General features: G+C 46.5%; 1 protein-coding gene and 1 long non-coding RNA gene across 3 annotated transcripts in view; both read left to right on the forward strand.

Moving 5' to 3' along the window:
- Positions 1-1,093, forward strand: part of LOC106608375 (kinesin-like protein KIF3C) — a 36,185-nt gene extending 35,092 nt beyond the window's left edge. The window contains exons 6-8 of the mRNA XM_045721253.1: positions 420-519; positions 650-789; positions 896-1,093. Coding sequence (XP_045577209.1) covers positions 420-519; positions 650-789; positions 896-983 — 328 coding nt within the window. The 3' untranslated portion in view covers positions 984-1,093. The remainder of the gene's footprint in view (positions 1-419; positions 520-649; positions 790-895) is intronic.
- Positions 1,094-2,211: 1,118 nt separating this feature from the next.
- LOC106608388 (uncharacterized) overlaps positions 2,212-26,003 on the forward strand; it is a 51,284-nt gene continuing 27,492 nt past the window's right edge. For both annotated transcript variants that reach the window (XR_006770390.1, XR_006770391.1), the window contains exon 1: positions 2,212-2,474. This is a non-coding gene — a long non-coding RNA (uncharacterized lncRNA). The remainder of the gene's footprint in view (positions 2,475-26,003) is intronic.

The following is a 26,003-nucleotide window of genomic DNA, read 5'->3' on the forward strand; positions in this document are numbered from 1 at the left end:
GAAGAAGGTGCTTTCTGCATCTGTGAGTGTCCTTGTATTTGTGACCTCTGAAATGTTTGACTCTTGACTTTAATGTGATATGTGGATTTAAATAAAGTATTTCAAATTCTTTTCTCTCTCTCTCTCTCTCTCTCTCTCCCTCTGTCTGTCTCTCTCTCTCTCTCTCTCCCTCTGTCTGTCTCTCTCTCTCTCCCTCTCTCTCTCCCTCTGTCTCTGTGTCTCTCTCTCTCTCTCCCTCTGTCTCTCTCTCCCTCTGTCTCTGTGTCTCTCTCTCTCTCTCCCTCTGTCTCTCTCTCCCTCTGTCTCTCTCCCTCTCCCTCTCTCTCCCTCTCTGTCTCTCTCTCTCTCTGTCTCTCTCTCTCTCTGTCTCTCTGTCTCTCTCCCTCTGTCTCTCTCCCTCTCCGTCTCTCCCGGTTCAGCCAGATGAAGAAGAGGCCGGTTTCTGCAGTCGGATACAAACGACCAATCAGCCAGTACGCGCGGGTCTCCTTAGCGATGGCATCCCATTCCAGATATCGGGTAAGTGGGTGTGTGATGGGGAGAGTCAATATGCTCTGTAGTTATGTAACCCAATTCTTAAAAAAAAGCTTTATTTCCTCCTTTATGCCTCTGTGTGTGTGTGTGTGTGTGTGTGTGTGTGTGTGTGTAGGCTGAGAACATCATGTTCCTGGACCTGGACATGACTCATCCCACCACTGTCTCATTGGACCACCGGCCATCGGAGGTGGGGCCTATTTATAGCCCGACAGACAGGGAGCGAGCTGCACCTTTCCACATGTCACGATCCTGGTGAGACACACACACACACCTCCTCCAGATCACCTGTCTCTTTACCTGTCCTCGTGTGATGTCATGTCCTGTCCCTGTGTGATGTCACATCTTCTTCCTGTTCCAGGTGTCAGACCCCGCGAGCCATCACTTCCTCCACCTCCACCGTTTCCCTGGCGACCCATTCTACAGCCACGCCCACTGCCGCCCAGTGAAGAGCAGCCTACCTCACTACCTATCATCCCTCTTTCCCTCTCCCTTACATATCTCTCCCCCTCTCATATCTCCCTCCTTCTCCCTTCCATATCTCTCTCCCTTCCATATCTCCCCCCCTCCCTTCAATATCTCTCCCCCTCTCCCTTCCATATCTCTCTCCCTCTCCCTTCCATATCTCTCCCCCTCTCATATCTCCCCCTCTCCCTTCCATATCTCTCCCCCATTCATATCTCTCCCTCTCCCTTCCATATCTCTCCCCCTCTCATATCTCCCTTCCATATCTCTCATCTCCCCTCTCCCTCTCATATCTCCCCTTATCTCCCCCTCTCCCTTCCATATCTCTCTCCCTTCCATATCTCCCCCTCTCCCTCTCATATCTCCGCCCAACCCTTCCATATCTCTCCCCATCTCTCCCTCTCTCCCCCTCTCCCTCTCTCCCATCTCTCCCTCTCTCCCCCTCTCCCTTCCATATCTCTCCCTCTCTCCATATCTCTCCCTCTACCTTCCATATCTCTCCCTCACTCTCCCTTCCTACACCTCTCCTTCCCTCCCTCCCTTCATACAGGCTATGAACACTGAACTAAAGATACGAGAGGTTATGACCTGTCTACGTACAGGCTATGAACACTGAACTAAAGATACGAGAGGTTATGACCTGTCTACCTACAGGCTATGAACACTGAACTAAAGATACGAGAGGTTATGACCTGTCTACCTACAGGCTATGAACACTGAACTAAAGATACGAGAGGTTATGACCTGTCTACCTACAGGCTATGAACACTGAACTAAAGATACGAGAGGTTATGACCTGTCTACCTACAGGCTATGAACACTGAACTAAAGATACGAGAGGTTATGACCTGTCTACCTACAGGCTATGAACACTGAACTAAAGATACGAGAGGTTATGACCTGTCTACCTACAGGCTATGAACACTGAACTAACGAACTTAGCTGTCTACCTACAGGCTATGAACACTGAACTAAAGATACGAGAGGTTATGACCTGTCTACCTACAGGCTATGAACACTGAACTAAAGATACGAGAGGTTATGACCTGTCTACCTACAGGCTATGAACACTGAACTAAAGATACGAGAGGTTATGACCTGTCTACCTACAGGCTATGAACACTGAACTAAAGATACGAGAGGTTATGACCTGTCTACCTACAGGCTATGAACACTGAACTAAAGATACGAGAGGTTATGACCTGTCTACCTACAGGCTATGAACACTGAACTAAATAAACGAGCCGATCGATGGTAATAGTAGTTTCTCCTCTGATTTCAATAATCAAAGATCAGGTTTGTGTTCTGAACTCTCAAGGAATCGCTGCCGCATACCGGATCAAAGTGAGACGGAGGAACTCCTGAAACTTGTGTTTTTTGGCTCAGAGAAATGCCGATGCCTACTTCAAGCAGCATCGTTCCTGCGAGCGTCTCATTGGAATGAATGTTGATGAGGTCCACAACACGGTTCAGAGGTGAGTTATTGGTGTGGAACTAATGTGTTCTTGAGCATCTTTTCAGCTAAGTTGACTAAAACTCAGAGATCGGATGAGAGGGGGGGGGGATGGAGGTACGGTAATGAGGGGAGAGAGGGAGAAGTGGGGTGGATGTGGTTGCAGCTATGTGGGGTGGGGGGCATGCCATGTGGGGTGGGGGCATGCCATGTGGGGTGGGGCATGCCATGTGGGGTGGGGGCATGCCATGTGGGGTGGGGGGCCATGTGTCATGGGCTGTGGGGGGCATGCCATGTGGGGTGGGGGGCATGCCATGGGGTCGCCTGGGGGCATCCATGTGGGGGGGGCATGCCATGTGGGGTGGGGGCATGCCATGTGGGGTGGGGGGCATGCCATGTGGGGTGGGGGCATGCCATGTGGGGGGGGCATGCCTGTGGGGGGCATGCCATGTGGGGTGGGGGGGCATGCCATGTGGGGTGGGGGGGCATGCCATGTGTTTTATTGGCATGTGTGGAGGCTCCTCAGAGGAAGGGGAGGACCATCCTCCTCAGTGAATTTCATATATATATATATAAAAATATAAGTATTACTTTTTAGATAAAACTGTACTAAATAAGCTATACTAAATATATTCACGTCACCAAATAATTGATTAAAATCACACTGTTTTACCATGAAGATCTACAGTTACTTCAACAGCACCTTCTTGGGCAGCACCATGGTGTAGCAGGAGGACAGCTAGCTTCCATCCTCCTCTGGCTACATTGACTACAATACAAAACCTAGGAGGCTCATGGGTTCTCACCCCCTTCCATAAGACTTACACAGTAATTATGACAACTTGCAGAGGACGTCTTCCAACCTATCAAGAGCTCTTGCAGCGTGAGCTGACATGTTGGATGGCTCGAGTTTGACGTGGAGGGAGTACAGGGCTTAGCATGTCTATCTCTCTCGAGGAGGCTAAAAATAGATTTTGGCTTGGAGAAGTTTAACATTTTCAGAAGGAGTCAGGTAATTGGTTAATAAGGGAGGAGGAATTGGAGAGAAAGAGAGAGGAGTTTGAAAAGACCGAGGCAGACGATGGGTTTGAGTCTAGCAATAAGAAAAGGGAGAGAGAGCATGTCCAGGAAGATTGGTGTCAAGTTCAAAACAGACTGATGGCAGTTTGAGTTCTGGAGGTGAAATGGAAAGGGGGTAGGAGGCGTTGTGAGGAGCTCTGCGACGCGGATCCAGTGGGGGAGCGTGCTGAAACAGAGGTGACCTTCTTTTTGAACTTTGTAAGTAATGTAAGGATATATGAGTTATGCTGTTAGATCTTGTGCCAAATACACTGTAGTGTTATAGGCGTTTATGGGCATGTAGCAGCAGTATGTAGGAGAGACATTAGTAAGATGGCGCCCGGGAAGAAGGCAGATGTTTTACGTGCTCCCAACTGATTGTGTTTATTTGCGTTATTTGTAACTTATTTTTTTTTAACTTATTTTTGTATATAATGTTGCCGCTACCGTCTCTTATGACCGAAAATAACTTCTGGACATCAGGACTGGGATTACTCACCACGGACTGGCAGAATCCTTTTTTTCCTTTAACGAGTCAGACGAGGCCCGACGCGAACGATATACTGCTTTCTCAGGAACAGGCTCAGAGCCCCGTGATTTGCGTGAAGAGGCGGCGGTGAAAAAGGGGCAGGAGAACGGGGCTGCCTTCTGAGAATTCGTAGGCGATCGAATAAACCCCCACTTCCTTCCATTCTGCTAGCAAACGTGAAATCTTTGGAGAATAAAATAGATGACCTACGCAGAAGATTAAACTACCAACGGGACATTAAACACTGTAACATCTTATGCTTCACTGAGTCGTGGCTGAATGACGACACTATCAACATACAGCTGGCTGGTTATACGCTGTACTGGCAGGATAGAACAGCGGCGTCTGGTAAGACAAGGGGCGGCGGACTATGTATTTTTGTAAATAACAGCTGGTGCACAATATCTAAGGAAGTCTCGAGCTATTGCTCGCCTGAGGTAGAGTATCTCATGATAAACTGTAGACCACACAACCTACCTTGATAGTTTTCATCAGTATTTTTCGTAACTGTTTACATACCACCACAGTCAGAGGCTGGCACTAAGACAGCATTGAATGAGCTGTATTCCACCATAAACGCTCACCCAGAGGTGGCGCTCCTAGTAGCTGGGGACTTTAATGCAGGGAAACTTAAATTAGTTTTACCAAATTTCTATCAGCATGTTAAATGTGCAACTAGAGGGGGAAAAAAACTCTGGACCACCTTTACTCCACACACAGAGATGCATACAAAGCTCTCCCTCACCCTCCATTTGGCAAATCTGACCATAATTATATCCTCCTGATTGCTGCTTACAAGCAAAAATTAAAGCAGGAAGCACCAGTGACTCGGTCTATAAAAAAGTGGTCAGATGAAGCAGACGCTAAGCTACAGGCCTGTTTTGCAGCACAGACTGGAATATGTTCTGGGATTCTTCTTATGGCATTGAGGAGTACACCACATCAGTCATTGGCTTCATCACTAAGTGCATTGCTGACGTCATCCTCGCAGTGACCGTACGTACATACCCCAACCAGAAGCCATGGATTACAGGCAACATCCAAGCTAAAGGGTAGAGCTGCCGCTTACAAGGAGCAGGACTCTAATCCGGAAGCTTATAAGAAATCTCCCTATGCCCTCCAACGAACCATAAAACAGGCAAAGCATCAATACAAGACTGAATCGTACTACTCCGGCTCCGACGCAGGGCTTGCAAACTATTACAGACTACAAAGGGAAGCACAGCCAAGAGCTGCCCAGTGATACGAGCCTACCAGACGAGCTAAACTACTTCTATGCTCGCTTCGAGGCAAATAACACTGAAACATGCATGAGAGCACAAGCTGTTCCGGAAGACTGTGTGATCACGCTTTCCGTAGCCGATGTGAGTAAGACCTTTAAACAGGTCAACATTCACAAGGCCTCAGGGCCAGACGGATTACTGCGAGCTGTCCAACTGGCAAGTGTCTTCACTGACATTTTCAACCTCTCCCTGTCCGAGTCTGTTATACCAAGATGTTTCAAGCAGACCACCATAGTCCCTGTGCCCAAGAACACTAAGGTAACCTGCCTAAATGACTACCGACCCGTAGCACTCACGTCTGTAGCCATGCAGTGCTTTGAAAGGCTGGTCATGGCTCACATCAACACCATTATCCCAGAAACCCACTCCAATTTACATACCGCCTTAACCTCTCTGGGCCAGTGGGACGCTTGCTGTGTGTCGTCCGCATAGCAGTGAAATTTAACATTATGTTTTCGAATGACATCCCCAAGAGGTAAAATATATAGTGAAAACAATAGTGGTCCTAAAACGGAACCTTGAGGAACACCGAAATGTACAGTTGATTTGTCAGAGGACAAACCATTCACAGAGACAAACTGATATCTTTCCGACAGATAAGATCTAAACCAGGCCAGAACTTGTCCATGTAGACCAATTTGGGTTTCCAATCTCTCCAAAAGAATGTGGTGATCGATGGTATCAAAAGCAGCACTAAGATCTAGGAGCACGAGGACAGATGCAGAGCCTTGGTCTGACGCCATTAAAAGGTCATTTACCACCTTCACAAGTGCAGTCTCAGTGCTATGATGGGGTCTAAAACCAGACTGAAGCGTTTCGTGTACATTGTTTGTCTTCAGGAAGGCAGTGAGTTGCTGCGCAACAGCTTTTTCAATTTTTTTTGAGAGGAATAGAAGATTCGATATAGGCCAGTAGTTTTTTATAATTTCTGGGTGAAGATTTGACTTTTTCAAGAGAGGCTTTATTACTGCCACTTTTAGTGAGCTTGGTACACATCCGGTGGATAGAGAGCTGTTTATTATGTTCAACATAGGAGGGCCAAGCACAGAAAGCAGCTCTTTCAGTAGTTTAGTTGGAATAGGGTCCAGTATGCAGTTTGAAGGTTTAGAGGCCATGATTATTTTCATCATTGTGAGATATAGTACTAAAACACTTTAGTGTCTCCCTTGATCCTAGGTCCTGGCAGAGTTGTGCAGACTCAGGACAATGGAGCTTTGGAGGAATACCCAGATTTAAAGAGGAGTCCGTAATTTGCTTTCTAATGATCATGATCTTTTCCTCAAAGAAGTTCATGAATTCATCACTGCTGAAGTGAAAGCCATCCTCTCCTGGGAAATGCTGCTTTTTAGTTAACTTTGCGACAGTATCAAAAATAAATTTCGGATTGTTCTTATTTTCCTCAATTAAGTTGGAGAAATAGGATGATCGAGCAGCAGTGAGGGCTCTTCGATACTGCACGGTACTGTCTTTCCAAGCTAGTCGGAAGACTTCCAGTTTGGTGTGGCGCCATTTCCGTTCCAATTTTCTGGGAGCTTGCTTCAGAGCTCGTGTATTTTCTGTATACCAGGGAGCTAGTTTCTTATGGCTAATGTTTATAGGGGTGCGAAGGCATCTAGGGTGTTACGCAAGGTTAAATTGAGTTCCTCGGTTAGGTGGTTAACTGATTGTTGTACTCCGGCGTCCTTGGGTAGGCAGAGGCAGTCTGGAAGGGCATCAAGGAATCTTTGGGTTGTCTGAGAATTTATAGCACAACTTTTAATGCTCCTTGGTTGGGGTCTGAGCAGATTATTTGTTGCGATTGCGAACGTAATGAAATGGTGGTCCGATAATCCAGGATTATGAGGAAAAACATTAAGATCCACAACATTTATTCCATGTTACAAAACTAGGTCCAGAGTATGACTGTGGCAGTGAGTAGGTCCAGAGACATGTTGGACAAAACCCACTGAGTCGATGATGGCTCCGAAAGCCTTTTGGAGTGGGTCTGTGGACTTTTCCATGTGAATGTTAAAGTCACCCAAAATTAGAATATTATCTGCTATGACTACAAGGTCCAATAGGAATTCAGGGAACTCAGTGAGGAACACTGCATATGGCCCATGGGGCCTGTAAACAGTAGCTATAAAAAGTGAGTGAGTAGCTGCATAGATTTCATGACTAGAAGCTCAAAAGATGAAAACGTCGTTGTTGTTTTTTTTGGGGTAAATTTAAATTTGCTATCGTAAATGTTAGCAACACCTCCGCCTTTGCCGGATGCACGGGGGATATGGTCACTAGTGTAACCAGGGGGTGAGGCCTCATTTAACACAGTAAATTCATCAGGCTTAAGCCATGTTTCAGTCAGGCCAATCACATCAAGATTATGATCAGTGATTAGTTCATTGACTATAACTGCCTTGGAAGTGAGGGATCTAACATTAAGTAACCCAATTTTGAGATGTGAGGTATCACAATCTCTTTCAATAATGGCAGGAATGGAGGAGGTCTTTATTCCAGTGAGATTGCTAAGGCGAACACCGCCATGTTTAGTTTTGCCCAACCTAGATCGAGGCACAGACACGGTCTCAATGGGGATAGCTGAGCTGACTACACTGACTGTGCTAGTGGCAGACTCCACTAAGCTGGCAGGCTGGCTAACAGCCTGCTGCCTGGCCTGCACCCTATCTCATTGTGGAGCTAGAGGAGTTAGAGCCCTGTCTATGTTCGTAGATAAGATGAGAGCACCCCTCCAGCTAGAATGGAGTCCGTCACTCCTCAACAGGCCAGGCTTGGTCCTGTTTGTGGGTGAGTCCCAGAAAGAGGGCCAATTATCTACAAATTCTATCTTTTGGGAGGGGCAGAACACAGTTTTCAACCAGCGATTGAGTTGTGAGACTCTGCTGTAGAGCTCATCACTCCCCCTAACTGGGAGGGGGCCAGAGACAATTAACCTGTTATGGCTAGGGGGCAGTATTTTCACAGCCGGATAAAAAACGTACCCGATTTAATCTGATTATTACTCCTGCCCAGAAACTAGAATATGCATATAATTATTAGCTTTGGATAGAAAACACTCCAACGTTTCTAAAACTGTTTGAATGGTGTCTGTGAGTATAACAGAACTCATATGGCAGGCCAAAACCTGAGAAGATTCCATGCAGGAAGTGCCCTGTCTGACAATTTCTTGCCCTTCTTGATTATCTCTATCCATTACAGAGGATCTCTGCTGTTACGTGACACTTCCTACGGCTGCCATGGGCTCTCAGAAGGCGGCAAAAAGCTGAATCGTGGCTTTGCAGGCTCTGGTTGAAAAAAAGTAGCGCGTTTGGGTAGTGGCTGGTCACAGTACTGTGAGACTCAGGCGCGTGCCCGAGTCGACCCCATGCTTTATTTTCTTTTGTCTGTTTACCTAAACGCAGATTCCCGGTCGGAATATTATCGCTTTTTTACGAGAAAAATTGCATAAAAATGGATTTTAAACAGCGGTTGACATGCTTCGAAGTACGGTAATGGAATATTTAGAAATCTTTTGTCACGAAATGCGCCATGCTCGTGACCCTTATTTACACTTCGGATAGTGTCTTGAACGCACGAACAAAACGCCGCTATTTGGATATAACGATGGATTATTTTGGACCAAACCAACATTTGTTATTGAAGTAGCAGTCCTGGGAGTGCATTCTGACGAAGAACACCAAAGGTAATCAAACTTTTGTAATAGTAAATCTGACTTTGGTGAGTGCTAAACTTGGTGGGTGTCTAAATAGCTAGCCGTGATGGCTGGGCTATCTACTGAGAATATTGTAAAATGTGCTTTCACCGAAAAGCTTTTTTAAAATCGGACATATCGAGTGCGTAGAGGAGTTCTGTATCTATAATTCTTAAAATAATTGTTATGCTCTTTGTGAACGTTTATCGTGAGTAATTTAGTAAATTCACCGGAGGTTTGCTAGTTCTGAACGTCACATGCTAATGTAAAAAAGCTGGTTTTTGATATAAATATGAACTTGATTGAACAAAACATGCATGTATTGTATAACATAATGTCCTAGGAGTGTCATCTGATGAAGATCATCAAAAGTTAGTGCTGCATTTAGCTGTGGTTTTGTTTTTTGTGACATTATATGCTAGCTTGAAAAATGGGTGTCTGATTATTTCTGGCTGGGTACTCTGCTGACATAATCTAATGTTTTGCTTTCGCTGTAAAGCCTTTTTGAAATCGGACAGTGTGGTTAGATAAAGGAGAGTCTTGTCTTTAAAATGGTGTAAAATAGTCATATGTTTGAAAAATGGAAGTTTTCGGATTTTAGAGGAGTTTGTATTTCGCACCCCGCCCACCATTGGATATTGGAGCAGGTGTTCCGCTAGCGGAACGTCTAGATGTAAGAGGTTATTAATCGATGCCGACACATCTTTCTAGCTGATTTACATGCTGAAGCTATGTTGCGCTTGGTGACCTCTGACTGTTTCATCCTAACATCGTTGGTGCCGACGTGGATAACAATATCCCTATACTCTCTACACTCGCCAGTTTTAGCTTTAGCCAGCACCATCTTCAGATTAGCCTTAACGTCGGTATCCCTGCCCTCTGGTAAACAGTGTGGATGATTCGTTTTAAGTCTAATACTGCGGGTAATGGAGTCGCCAATGACTAGGGTTTTCAATTTGTCAGAGCTAATGGCGGGAGCCTTCGGCGTCTCAGACCCCACAACGGGAGGAGTAGAGACCAGAGAAGTTTCGGCCTCCGACTCCGACTCGCTTAATGGGGAGAACCGGTTGAAAGTTTCTGTCGGCTGAATAAGCGACACCGGTTGAGCATTCCTACAGCGTTTCCCTCCAGAAGCCATGAGAAAGTTGTCCGGCTGCGGGGACTGTGCGAGGGGGTTTATACTAACGTTACTATCTGTACTTACTGGTGGCACAGACGCTGTTTCATCCTTTCCTACACTGAAATTACCCTTGCCTAACGATCGCGTCTGAAGCTGGGCTTGCAGCACAGCTATCCTCGCCGTAAGGCGATCGTTCTCCTGTATATTATAAGTACAACGACTGCAATTAGAAGGCATCATGTTAATGTTACTTAGCTTCGGCTGTTTGAAGTCCTGACGAACCACGTCCAGATAAAACCTCCGGGGTGAAAAAGTTGAGTGAGGGAAAAACTAAAAATATACGGTAATGAAAAAGTAAAAACCGTGAAGTAGTCAGGTAGCAAAGTAAGATCGGCAACAAAACGCACAGCAGCACGTAAACAAGTCTGCAAGTTGTGACCGGAAACAGGAAGTCAACAGTGACTATGGCTTTTAGTGAGTATAGTGTTAGTAGGGTAATGAGGTGTATTAAAGTATGTATTAAAGTGGTGTGGAATGGTTGGTGGGGTCACTCCTACCAGGTCCAGTCCCTGTATTGAAGTGGTGTGGAATGGTTGGTGGGGTCCCTCCTACCAGGTCCAGTTCCTGTATTGAAGTGGTGTGGAATGGTTGGTGGGGTCCCTCCTACCAGGTCCAGTTCCTGTATTAAAGTGGTGTGGAATGGTTGGTGGGGTCACTCCTACCAGGTCCAGTTCCTGTATTGAAGTGGTGTGGAATGGTTGGTGGGGTCCTCCTACCAGGTCCAGTCCCTGTATTGAAGTGGTGTGGAATGGTTGGTGGGGTCACACCTACCAGGTCCAGTTCCTGTATTGAAGTGGTGTGGAATGGTTGGAATTTGGTGGGGTCACCTCCAGTCCGTTCCTAATTTGGTCCAGGTCCAGTTCCTGTATTGAAGTGGTGTGGAATGGTTGGTGGGGTCTCTCCTACCAGGTCCAGTATTGGCCATCACAGCTACAGCTTCCAAGGCTACAAGGTGTCTTCTGACCCGGTAGCTCACAGAGTTGGAGTCAAAGCGGCCTGAGACCCCAAGGACTGTGAAATACTGTAAGAGAATTGAAGACTGTTCTGTACTGCAGGTTAGCTCAGCAGGTTAGCTAGCTCGGTTAGCTCAGCAGGTTAGCTAGCTCGGTTAGCTCAGCAGGTTAGCTAGCTCGGTTAGCTAGCTCGGTTAGCTCAGCAGGTTAGCTCAGCGGGTTAGCTCAGCGGGTTAGCTAGCTCGGTTAGCTCAGCAGGTTAGCTCAGCAGGTTAGCTCAGCAGGTTAGCTAGCTCGGTTAGCTCAGCAGGTTAGCTCAGCAGGCTAGCTCAGCAGGTTAGCTCAGCAGGTTAGCTAGCTCGGTTAGCTCAGCAGGTTAGCTAGCTCGGTTAGCTCAGCACTAAGTCTTCAGCAGCTTAATTAATAAATCCAACCCTACGCAGCAACTCACACTGCTGCTAAAACAGCCACTAGACTACTAGCTAGTCACATCTAGTTATCGTTGTAACTAGATGGTGTTTGACTGTTGTCCTAGGATGATGGACTAGACGTTACGGTGTTATTATCAAGTAGTTAATAACTGATAGTTTTCACCTAGCTGTCGTGTCGTAGTTTCCCCCGTCACCAAGCAGCAGGCAGTGGCAGTCTGTCATGCCTTTACATGACCGTCCTAGGGGCTTCTGGTTGGGAGGCCCCTGAAACTTTACTGTATAAATATATCCTGTAATTCTACACTGTTTCTGAACAGGGAAAATTGATATTTCTCAACACAACACACCTATTTTTATTCGCTTTTAACACAAATTATATAATTAATAATTGACAGGTTTGAAACCCTACCAACTCTGAGTCTCACTAACATCCCGCCCCCTTCCCTGATAATCTCTCCCACAGTGATCGAGGATTTTTTATTTATTTTACCTTTATTAAAACAGTCAGTTAAGAACAAATTCTTATTTACAATGACGGCCTAGGAACAGTGGGTTAACTGCCTTGTTCAGGGGCAGAACGACAGATTTTTACCTTGTCAGCTCGGGGATTCGATCTATCAACCTTTCGGTTACTGGTCCAACGCTCTAACCACTAGGCTACCTGCTCTAACCACTAGGCTACCTGCTGGTTACTAGTCCAACGCTCTAACCACTAGGCTTCCTGCTGGTTACTAGTCCAACGCTCTAACCACTAGGCTACCTGCTGGTTACTAGTCCAACACTCTAACCACTAGGCTACCTGCTGGTTACTGGTCCAACACTCTAACCACTAGGCTACCTGCTGGTTACTAGTCCAGCGCTCTAACCACTAGGCTACCTGCTGGTTACTGGCCCAACGCTCTAACCACTAGGCTACCTGCTGGTTACTGGCCCAACACTCTAACTACTAGGCTACCTGCTGGTTACTGGCCCTACGCTCTAACCACTAGGCTACCTGCTGGTTACTAGTCCAACGCTCTAACCACTAGGCTACCTGCTGGTTACTGGTCCAACGCTCTAACCACTAGGCTACCTGCTGGTTACTAGTCCAACGCTCTAACCACTAGGCTACCTGCTGGTTACTAGTCCAACGCTCTAACCACTAGGCTACCTGCTGGTTACTGGTCCAACGCTCTAACCACTAGGCTACCTGCTGGTTACTGGTCCAACGCTCTAACCGCTAGGCTACCTGCCGCATGATAATGAGGAAATTAAATAAAACTAATTGAGGATTAATATTGTTTTAGCCAATAAGGATTTCAATTTTATACTTGGTAGATTAAGAAAAAACATTTTTAAATTGCACATTACATTTTCATATTTTTGTCACAAATAATGTCATCACAATAATGTAGTACAAATGTGAACTTTGATTTAACCTATTAACAATTTCCTTTCTCGATATGGTCGTGTTTTCTGGAAGGCCACTGAACAAGAACTGTCAACTTGAAAATGCAAACTGGAGTTTTGCATTTAAATGTGGTCATTGATTATGTTAACATAAAACAATTATGATTCAAACAAATTATTAATTTATCATGATCAAATTAGATTTTTGGGGGGCAGCTATATATCTCCATATATTGCAGCCCCAACAATGCAGTAATCACTAACAGTGTAATACTAGAAAAAACAAGGTAGATAAGAACACTAAGTAAGCGTACTATATACAGGGTCAGTAGCTATATACAGGGTCAGTAGCTATATACAGGGTCAGTATCTATATACAGGGTCAGTAGCTATATACAGGGTCAGTATCTATATACAGGGTCAGTAGCTATATACAGGGTCAGTATCTATATACAGGGTCAGTAGCTATATACAGGGTCAGTAGCTATATACAGGGTCAGTAGCTATATACAGGGTCAGTAGCTATATACAGGGACAGTAGCTATATACAGGGACAGTAGCTATATACAGGGTCAGTAGCTATATACAGGGTCAGTAGCTATATACAGGGTCAGTAGCTATATACAGGGTCAGTAGCTATATACAGGGACAGTAGCTATATACAGGGTCAGTTCCAGGGTCAGTAGCTATATACAGGGACAGTTCCAGGGTCAGTAGCTATATACAGAGACAGTATCTATATACAGGGACAGTATCTATATACAGGGACAGTAGCTATATACAGGGACAGTATCTATATACAGGGACAGTAGCTATATACAGGGACAGTATCTATATACAGGGACAGTAGCTATATACAGGGACAGTAGCTATATACAGGGACAGTAGCTATATACAGGGACAGTAGCTATATACAGGGACAGTAGCTATATACAGGGTCAGTAGCTATATACAGGGTCAGTAGCTATATACAGGGACAGTAGCTATATACAGGGACAGTAGCTATATACAGGGACAGTATCTATATACAGGGACAGTAGCTATATACAGGGACAGTATCTATATACAGGGACAGTAGCTATATACAGGGACAGTAGCTATATACAGGGACAGTAGCTATATACAGAGACAGTATCTATATACAGGGACAGTAGCTATATACAGGGACAGTATCTATATACAGGGACAGTAGCTATATACAGGGACAGTAGCTATATACAGGGACAGTAGCTATATACAGAGACAGTATCTATATACAGGGACAGTAGCTATATACAGGGTCAGTAGCTATATACAGGGACAGTAGCTATATACAGGGACAGTAGCTATATACAGAGACAGTATCTATATACAGGGTCAGTAGCTATATACAGGGACAGTAGCTATATACAGAGACAGTATCTATATACAGGGACAGTAGCTATATACAGGGACAGTAGCTATATACAGGGACAGTAGCTATATACAGGGACAGTTCCAGGGTCAGTAGCTATATACAGGGACAGTTACAGGGTCAGTAGCTATATACAGAGACAGTATCTATATACAGGGACAGTAGCTATATACAGAGACAGTATCTATATACAGGGACAGTAGCTATATACAGGGACAGTAGCTATATACAGGGTCAGTAGCTATATACAGGGACAGTAGCTATATACAGGGTCAGTTCCAGGGTCAGTAGCTATATACAGGGACAGTAGCTATATACAGGGTCAGTTCCAGGGTCAGTAGCTATATACAGGGTCAGTAGTTATATACAAGGTCAGTAGCTATATACAGGGTCAGTAGCTATATACAGGGACAGTAGCTATATGCAGGGTCAGTAGCTATATGCAGGGTCAGTAGCTATATACAGGGACAGTAGATATATACAGGGTCAGTTCCAGGGTCAGTAGCTATATACAGGGTCAGTAGCTATATACAGGGACAGTAGCTATATACAGGGACAGTAGCTATATACAGGGTCAGTAGTTATATACAAGGTCAGTAGCTATATACAGGGTCAGTAGCTATATACAGGGTCAGTAGCTATATACAGGGTCAGTATCTATATACAAGGTCAGTAGCTATATACAGGGACAGTAGCTATATACAGGGTCAGTAGCTATATACAGGGTCAGTAGCTATATACTGGGTCAGTAGCTATATACAGGGTCAGTAGCTATATACAGGGTCAGTAGCTATATACAAGGTCAGTAGCTATATACAGGGACAGTAGCTATATACAGGGTCAGTAGCTATATACAGGGTCAGTAGCTATATACTGGGCCAGTAGCTATATACAGGGACAGTAGCTATATACAGGGTCAGTAGCTATATACAGGGTCAGTAGCTATATACAGGGTCAGTAGCTATATACAGGGACAGTAGCTATATATAGGGTCAGTTCCAGGGTCAGTAGCTATATACAGGGTCAGTAGCTATATACAGGGTCAGTAGCTATATACAGGGTCAGTAGCTATATACAGGGACAGTAGCTATATACAGGGACAGTAGCTATATACAGGGACAGTAGCTATATACAGGGTCAGTTCCAGGGTCAGTAGCTATATACAGGGTCAGTAGCTATATACAGGGTCAGTTCCAGGGTCAGTAGCTATATACAGGCTCAGTTCAGTACCATATTAACAATGTACAGGGATACTGGAGTGATGGAGGTAGATATGTATAGGGGGAAGGGGACAGGGATACTAGAGTGATGGAGGTAGATGTGTATAGGGGGACAGGGATACTGGAGTGATGGAGGTAGATATGTATAGGGGGGACAGGGATACTGGAGTGATGGAGGTAGATGTGTATAGGGGACAGGGATACTGGAGTGATAGAGGTAGATATGTATAGGGGAAACAGGGATACTGTAGTGATGGAGGTAGATGTGTATAGGGGAAGGACAGGGATACTGTAGTGATGGAGGTAGATATGTATAGGGGACAGGGATACTGGAGTGATGGAGGTAGATATGTATAGGGGGAGGAGACAGGGATACTGGAGTGATGGAGGTAGATATGTATAGGGGAAGGGGACAGGGATACTGGAGTGATGGAGGTAGATATGTATAGGGGGAAGGAGACAGGGATACTGGAGTGATGGAGGTAGATATGTATAGGGGGAAGGGACAGGGATACTGGAGTGATGGAGGTAGATATGTATAGGGGAAGGGACAGGGATACTGGAGTGATGGAGGTAGATATGTATAGGGGACAGGGATACTGGAGTGATGGAGGTAGATATGTATAGGGGGAAGGAGACAGGGATACTGGAGTGATGGAGGTAGATATGTATAGGGGACAGGGATACTGGAGTGATGGAGGTAGATATGTATAGGGGAGGGGACAGGGATACTGTAGTGATGGAGGTAGATATGTATAGGGGACAGGGATACTGGAGTGATGGAGGTAGATATGTATAGGGGAAGGAGACAGGGATACTGGAGTGATGGAGGTAGATATGTATAGGGGAAGGGGACAGGGATACTGGAGTGATGGAGGTAGATATGTATAGGGGGAAGGGACAGGGATACTGGAGTGATGGAGGTAGATATGTATAGGGGAAGGGAGACAGGGATACTGGAGTGATGGAGGTAGATATGTATAGGGGAAGGGGACAGGGATACTGGAGTGATGGAGGTAGATATGTATAGGGGAAGGAGACAGGGATACTGGAGTGATGGAGGTAGATATGTATAGGGGGAAGGAGACAGGGATACTGGAGTGATGGAGGTAGATATGTATAGAGGGAAGGAGACAGGGATACTGGAGTGATGGAGGTAGATATGTATAGGGGAAGGACAGGGATACTGGAGTGATGGAGGTAGATATGTATAGGGGACAGGGATACTGGAGTGATGGAGGTAGATATGTATAGGGGAGGGACAGGGATACTGGAGTGATGGAGGTAGATATGTATAGGGGGACAGGGATACTGGAGTGATGGAGGTAGATATGTATAGGGGACAGGGATACTGGAGTGATGGAGGTAGATATGTATAGGGGAAGGAGACAGGGATACTGGAGTGATGGAGGTAGATATGTATAGGGGGGACAGGGATACTGGAGTGATGGAGGTAGATATGTATAGAGGGAAGGAGACAGGGATACTGGAGTGATGGAGGTAGATATGTATAGGGGACAGGGATACTGGAGTGATGGAGGTAGATATGTATAGGGGACAGGGATACTGGAGTGATGGAGGTAGATATGTATAGGGGACAGGGATACTGGCGTGATGGAGGTAGATATGTATAGGGGAACAGGGATACTGGAGTGATGGAGGTAGATATGTATAGGGGAAGGAGACAGGGATACTGGAGTGATGGAGGTAGATATGTATAGGGGGACAGGGATACTGGAGTGATGGAGGTAGATATGTATAGGGGAAGGAGACAGGGATACTGGAGTGATGGAGGTAGATATGTATAGGGGACAGGGATACTGGAGTGATGGAGGTAGATATGTATAGGGGAAGGAGACAGGGATACTGGAGTGATGGAGGTAGATATGTATAGGGGACAGGGATACTGGAGTGATGGAGGTAGATATGTATAGGGGGAAGGGGACAGGGATACTGGAGTGATGGAGGTAGATATGTATAGAGGGAAGGAGACAGGAATACTGGAGTGATGGAGGTAGATATGTATAGGGGACAGGGATACTGGAGTGATGGAGGTAGATATGTATAGGGGGAAGGGGACAGGGATACTAGAGTGATGGAGGTAGATGTGTATGGGGGAAGGGGACAGGGATACTGTAGTGATGGAGGTAGATGTGTATAGGGGACAGGGATACTGGAGTGATGGAGGTAGATATGTATAGGGGACAGGGATACTGGAGTGATGGAGGTAGATATGTATAGGGGAAGGGACAGGGATACTGTAGTGATGGAGGTAGATATGTATAGGGGACAGGGATACTGGAGTGATGGAGGTAGATATGTATAGGGGAAGGGGACAGGGATACTGGAGTGATGGAGGTAGATATGTATAGGGGAAGGGGACAGGGATACTGGAGTGATGGAGGTAGATATGTATAGGGGGAAGGAGACAGGGATACTGGAGTGATGGAGGTAGATATGTATAGGGGAAGGGGACAGGGATACTGGAGTGATGGAGGTAGATATGTATAGAGGGAAGGAGACAGGGATACTGGAGTGATGGAGGTAGAAATGTATAGGGGAAGGGACAGGGATACTGGAGTGATGGAGGTAGATATGTATGGGGGGAAGGAGACAGGGATACTGGAGTGATGGAGGTAGATATGTATAGGGGACAGGGATACTGGAGTGATGGAGGTAGATATGTATAGGGGGAAGGGGACAGGGATACTGGGGTGATGGAGGTAGATATGTATAGAGGGGAAGGAGACAGGGATACTGGAGTGATGGAGGTAGATATGTATAGGGGAACAGGGATACTGGAGTGATGGAGGTAGATATGTATAGGGGAAGGGACAGGGATACTGGAGTGATGGAGGTAGATATGTATAGAGGGAAGGAGACAGGGATACTGGAGTGATGGAGGTAGATATGTATAGGGGACAGGGATACTGGAGTGATGGAGGTAGATATGTATAGGGGACAGGGATACTGGAGTGATGGAGGTAGATATGTATAGGGGAAGGGGACAGGGATACTGGAGTGATGGAGGTAGATATGTATAGAGGGAAGGGACAGGGATACTGGAGTGATGGAGGTAGATATGTATAGGGGAAGGAGACAGGGATACTGGAGTGATGGAGGTAGATATGTATAGGGGAGGGGACAGGGATACTGGAGTGATGGAGGTAGATATGTATAGGGGAAGGAGACAGGGATACTGGAGTGATGGAGGTAGATATGTATAGGGGACAGGGATACTGGAGTGATGGAGGTAGATATGTATAGGGGAAGGGACAGGGATACTGGAGTGATGGAGGTAGATATGTATAGGGGAAGGGGACAGGGATACTGGAGTGATGGAGGTAGATATGTATAGGGGGAAGGAGACAGGGATACTGGAGTGATGGAGGTAGATATGTATAGGGGAAGGAGACAGGGATACTGGAGTGATGGAGGTAGATATGTATAGGGGACAGGGATACTGGAGTGATGGAGGTAGATATGTATAGGGGAAGGGACAGGGATACTGGAGTGATGGAGGTAGATATGTATAGAGGAAGGAGACAGGGATACTGGAGTGATGGAGGTAGATATGTATAGGGGACAGGGATACTGGAGTGATGGAGGTAGATATGTATAGGGGGAAGGGACAGGGATACTGGAGTGATGGAGGTAGATGTGTATAGGGGAAGGGGACAGGGATACTGTAGTGATGGAGGTAGATATGTATAGGGGACAGGGATACTGGAGTGATGGAGGTAGATATGTATAGGGGACAGGGATACTGGAGTGATGGAGGTAGATATGTATAGGGGAAGGGGACAGGGATACTGGAGTGATGGAGGTAGATATGTATAGGGGACAGGGATACTGGAGTGATGGAGGTAGATATGTATAGGGGACAGGGATACTGGAGTGATGGAGGTAGATATGTATAGGGGGAAGGGACAGGGATACTGGAGTGATGGAGGTAGATATGTATAGGGGGAAGGAGACAGGGATACTGGAGTGATGGAGGTAGATATGTATAGGGGAAGGGGACAGGGATACTGGAGTGATGGAGGTAGATATGTATAGGGGGAAGGAGACAGGGATACTGGAGTGATGGAGGTAGATATGTATAGGGGGACAGGGATACTGGAGTGATGGAGGTAGATATGTATAGGGGAAGGGGACAGGGATACTGGAGTGATGGAGGTAGATATGTATAGAGGGAAGGAGACAGGAATACTGGAGTGATGGAGGTAGATATGTATAGGGGGACAGGGATACTGGAGTGATGGAGGTAGATATGTATAGGGGAAGGGGACAGGGATACTAGAGTGATGGAGGTAGATGTGTACAGGGGAAGGGGACAGGGATACTGGAGTGATGGAGGTAGATGTGTATAGGGACAGGGATACTGGAGTGATGGAGGTAGATATGTATAGGGGACAGGGATACTGGAGTGATGGAGGTAGATATGTATAGGGGAAGGGACAGGGATACTGTAGTGATGGAGGTAGATGTGTATAGGGAACAGGGATACTGGAGTGATGGAGGTAGATATGTATAGGGGGAAGGGACAGGGATACTGGAGTGATGGAGGTAGATATGTATAGGGGGAAGGGACAGGGATACTGGAGTGATGGAGGTAGATATGTATAGGGGAAGGAGACAGGGATACTGGAGTGATGGAGGTAGATATGTATAGGGGGAAGGGGACAGGGATACTGGAGTGATGGAGGTAGATATGTATAGGGGAAGGAGACAGGGATACTGGAGTGATGGAGGTAGATATGTATAGGGGACAGGGATACTGGAGTGATGGAGGTAGATATGTATAGGGGAAGGGACAGGGATACTGGAGTGATGGAGGTAGATATGTATAGGGGAGGAGACAGGGATACTGGAGTGATGGAGGTAGATATGTATAGGGGAAGGAGACAGGGATACTGGAGTGATGGAGGTAGATATGTATAGGGGGAAGGGGACAGGGATACTGGAGTGATGGAGGTAGATATGTATAGGGGACAGGGATACTGGAGTGATGGAGGTAGATATGTATAGGGGAAGGGACAGGGATACTGGAGTGATGGAGGTAGATATGTATAGAGGAAGGAGACAGGGATACTGGAGTGATGGAGGTAGATGTGTATAGGGGACAGGGATACTGGAGTGATGGAGGTAGATATGTATAGGGGAAGGGGACAGGGATACTGGAGTGATGGAGGTAGATATGTATAGAGGAAGGGACAGGGATACTGGAGTGATGGAGGTAGATATGTATAGGGGAAGGAGACAGGGATACTGGAGTGATGGAGGTAGATATGTATAGGGAGACAGGGATACTGGAGTGATGGAGGTAGATATGTATAGGGGAAGGGACAGGGATACTGGAGTGATGGAGGTAGATATGTATAGGGGACAGGGATACTGGAGTGATGGAGGTAGATATGTATAGGGGAGAGAGGATACTGGAGTGATGGAGGTAGATGTGTATAGGGGAACAGGGATACTGGAGTGATGGAGGTAGATATGTATAGGGGAAGGAGACAGGGATACTGGAGTGATGGAGGTAGATATGTATAGGGGAAGGGACAGGGATACTGGAGTGATGGAGGTAGATATGTATAGGGGAAGGGGACAGGGATACTGGAGTGATGGAGGTAGATATGTATAGGGGAGGGACAGGGATACTGGAGTGATGGAGGTAGATATGTATAGGGGGAAGGGGACAGGGATACTGGAGTGATGGAGGTAGATATGTATAGGGGGAAGGAGACAGGGATACTGGAGTGATGGAGGTAGATATGTATAGGGAGACAGGGATACTGGAGTGATGGAGGTAGATATGTATAGGGAGACAGGATACTGGAGTGATGGAGGTAGATATGTATAGGGGACAGGGATACTGGAGTGATGGAGGTAGATATGTATAGGGGACAGGGATACTGGAGTGATGGAGGTAGATATGTATAGGGGAAGGGGACAGGGATACTGGAGTGATGGAGGTAGATATGTATAGGGGACAGGGATACTGGAGTGATGGAGGTAGATATGTATAGGGGAAGGGGACAGGGATACTGGAGTGATGGAGGTAGATATGTATAGGGGAAGGGACAGGGATACTGGAGTGATGGAGGTAGATATGTATAGGGGAAGGGACAGGGATACTGGAGTGATGGAGGTAGATATGTATAGGGGGAAGGAGACAGGATACTGGAGTGATGGAGGTAGATATGTATAGGGGGAAGGGACAGGGATACTGGAGTGATGGAGGTAGATATGTATAGGGGGAAGGAGACAGGGATACTGGAGTGATGGAGGTAGATATGTATAGGGGGACAGGGATACTGGAGTGATGGAGGTAGATATGTATAGGGGAAGGGGACAGGGATACTGGGGTGATGGAGGTAGATATGTATAGGGGAAGGAGACAGGGATACTGGAGTGATGGAGGTAGATATGTATAGGGGAAGGAGACAGGGATACTGGAGTGATGGAGGTAGATATGTATAGGGGAAGGGGACAGGGATACTGGAGTGATGGAGGTAGATATGTATAGGGGACAGGGATACTGGAGTGATGGAGGTAGATATGTATAGGGGGAAGGGGACAGGGATACTGGAGTGATGGAGGTAGATATGTATAGAGGGAAGGAGACAGGGATACTGGAGTGATGGAGGTAGATGTGTATAGGGGACAGGGATACTGGAGTGATGGAGGTAGATATGTATAGGGGGAAGGGGACAGGGATACTGGAGTGATGGAGGTAGATATGTATAGGGGAAGGGGACAGGGATACTGGAGTGATGGAGGTAGATATGTATAGGGGAAGGAGACAGGGATACTGGAGTGATGGAGGTAGATATGTATAGGGGACAGGGATACTGGAGTGATGGAGGTAGATATGTATAGGAGGACAGGGATACTGGAGTGATGGAGGTAGATATGTATAGGGGAAGGGACAGGGATACTGGAGTGATGGAGGTAGATATGTATAGGGGACAGGGATACTGGAGTGATGGAGGTAGATATGTATAGGGAGGAGAGGATACTGGAGTGATGGAGGTAGATGTGTATAGGGGACAGGGATACTGGAGTGATGGAGGTAGATATGTATAGGGGAAGGAGACAGGGATACTGGAGTGATGGAGGTAGATATGTATAGGGGAAGGGGACAGGGATACTGGAGTGATGGAGGTAGATATGTATAGGGGAAGGGACAGGGATACTGGAGTGATGGAGGTAGATATGTATAGGGGAAGGGACAGGGATACTGGAGTGATGGAGGTAGATATGTATAGGGGAAGGGACAGGGATACTGGAGTGATGGAGGTAGATATGTATAGGGGAAGGAGACAGGGATACTGGAGTGATGGAGGTAGATATGTATAGGAGACAGGGATACTGGAGTGATGGAGGTAGATATGTATAGGAGGGACAGGGATACTGGAGTGATGGAGGTAGATATGTATAGGGGAAGGAGACAGGGATACTGGAGTGATGGAGGTAGATATGTATAGGGGACAGGGATACTGGAGTGATGGAGGTAGATATGTATAGGGGACAGGGATACTGGAGTGATGGAGGTAGATATGTATAGGGGAAGGGACAGGGATACTGGAGTGATGGAGGTAGATGTGTATAGGGAGGACAGGGATACTGGAGTGATGGAGGTAGATATGTATAGGGGAAGGGACAGGGATACTGGAGTGATGGAGGTAGATATGTATAGGGGAGGGGACAGGGATACTGGAGTGATGGAGGTAGATATGTATAGGGGAAGGGACAGGGATACTGGAGTGATGGAGGTAGATATGTATAGGGGGAAGGAGACAGGGATACTGGAGTGATGGAGGTAGAAATGTATAGGGGAGGGACAGGGATACTGGAGTGATGGAGGTAGATATGTATAGGGGGAAGGAGACAGGGATACTGGAGTGATGGAGGTAGATATGTATAGGGGGACAGGGATACTGGAGTGATGGAGGTAGATATGTATAGGGGAAGGGACAGGGATACTGGAGTGATGGAGGTAGATATGTATAGAGGGAAGGAGACAGGGATACTGGAGTGATGGAGGTAGATATGTATAGGGGGACAGGGATACTGGAGTGATGGAGGTAGATATGTATAGGGGAAGGGACAGGGATACTGGAGTGATGGAGGTAGATATGTATAGAGGAAGGAGACAGGGATACTGGAGTGATGGAGGTAGATATGTATAGGAGGACAGGGATACTGGAGTGATGGAGGTAGATATGTATAGAGGACAGGGATACTGGAGTGATGGAGGTAGATATGTATAGGGGAAGGGACAGGGATACTGGAGTGATGGAGGTAGATATGTATAGAGGAAGGGACAGGGATACTGGAGTGATGGAGGTAGATATGTATAGGGGAAGGGGACAGGGATACTAGAGTGATGGAGGTAGATGTGTATAGGGGAAGGGACAGGGATACTGGAGTGATGGAGGTAGATATGTATAGGGGACAGGGATACTGGAGTGATGGAGGTAGATATGTATAGGAGGACAGGGATACTGGAGTGATGGAGGTAGATATGTATAGGGGGAAGGGACAGGGATACTGGAGTGATGGAGGTAGATATGTATAGGGGACAGGGATACTGGAGTGATGGAGGTAGATATGTATAGGGGGAAGGGACAGGGATACTGGAGTGATGGAGGTAGATATGTATAGGGGAAGGGACAGGGATACTGGAGTGATGGAGGTAGATATGTATAGGGGAAGGAGACAGGGATACTGGAGTGATGGAGGTAGATATGTATAGGGGGAAGGGACAGGGATACTGGAGTGATGGAGGTAGATATGTATAGGGGAAGGAGACAGGGATACTGGAGTGATGGAGGTAGATATGTATAGGGGACAGGGATACTGGAGTGATGGAGGTAGATATGTATAGGGGAAGGGACAGGGATACTGGGGTGATGGAGGTAGATATGTATAGAGGAAGGAGACAGGGATACTGGAGTGATGGAGGTAGATATGTATAGGGGAAGGGACAGGGATACTGGAGTGATGGAGGTAGATATGTATAGGGGAAGGGACAGGGATACTGGAGTGATGGAGGTAGATATGTATAGGGGACAGGGATACTGGAGTGATGGAGGTAGATATGTATAGGGGAAGGGACAGGGATACTGGAGTGATGGAGGTAGATATGTATAGAGGGAAGGAGACAGGGATACTGGAGTGATGGAGGTAGATATGTATAGGGGAAGGGACAGGGATACTGGAGTGATGGAGGTAGATATGTATAGAGGAAGGGACAGGGATACTGGAGTGATGGAGGTAGATATGTATAGGGGAAGGAGACAGGGATACTGGAGTGATGGAGGTAGATATGTATAGGGGACAGGGATACTGGAGTGATGGAGGTAGATATGTATAGGGGAGGGACAGGGATACTGGAGTGATGGAGGTAGATATGTATAGGGAGGACAGGGATACTGGAGTGATGGAGGTAGATATGTATAGGGAGACAGGGATACTGGAGTGATGGAGGTAGATGTGTATAGGGGACAGGGATACTGGAGTGATGGAGGTAGATATGTATAGGGGGAAGGAGACAGGGATACTGGAGTGATGGAGGTAGATATGTATAGGGGGAAGGGACAGGGATACTGGAGTGATGGAGGTAGATATGTATAGGGGAAGGGACAGGGATACTGGAGTGATGGAGGCAGATATGTATAGGGGAAGGGACAGGGATACTGGAGTGATGGAGGTAGATATGTATAGGGGAAGGAGACAGGGATACTGGAGTGATGGAGGTAGATATGTATAGGGAGACAGGGATACTGGAGTGATGGAGGGAGATATGTATAGGGGGACAGGGATACTGGAGTGATGGAGGTAGATATGTATAGGGGAAGGGACAGGGATACTGGAGTGATGGAGGTAGATATGTATAGGGGAGACAGGGATACTGGAGTGATGGAGGTAGATATGTATAGGAAGGACAGGGATACTGGAGTGATGGAGGTAGATATGTATAGGGGACAGGGATACTGGAGTGATGGAGGGAGATATGTATAGGGGAAGGGGACAGGGATACTGGAGTGATGGAGGTAGATGTGTATAGGGGAAGGGACAGGGATACTGGAGTGATGGAGGTAGATATGTATAGGGGACAGGGATACTGGAGTGATGGAGGTAGATATGTATAGGGGAAGGGGACAGGGATACTGTAGTGATGGAGGTAGATATGTATAGGGAACAGGGATACTGGAGTGATGGAGGTAGATATGTATAGGGGACAGGGATACTGGAGTGATGGAGGTAGATATGTATAGGGGAAGGGACAGGGATACTGGAGTGATGGAGGTAGATATGTATAGGGGGGACAGGGATACTGGAGTGATGGAGGTAGATATGTATAGGGGAAGGAGACAGGGATACTGGAGTGATGGAGGTAGATATGTATAGGGGAAGG

Source organism: Salmo salar, chromosome ssa06 (genome assembly GCF_905237065.1).
Source record: "Salmo salar chromosome ssa06, Ssal_v3.1, whole genome shotgun sequence".
Classification (NCBI taxonomy): Eukaryota; Metazoa; Chordata; class Actinopteri; order Salmoniformes; family Salmonidae; genus Salmo; species Salmo salar.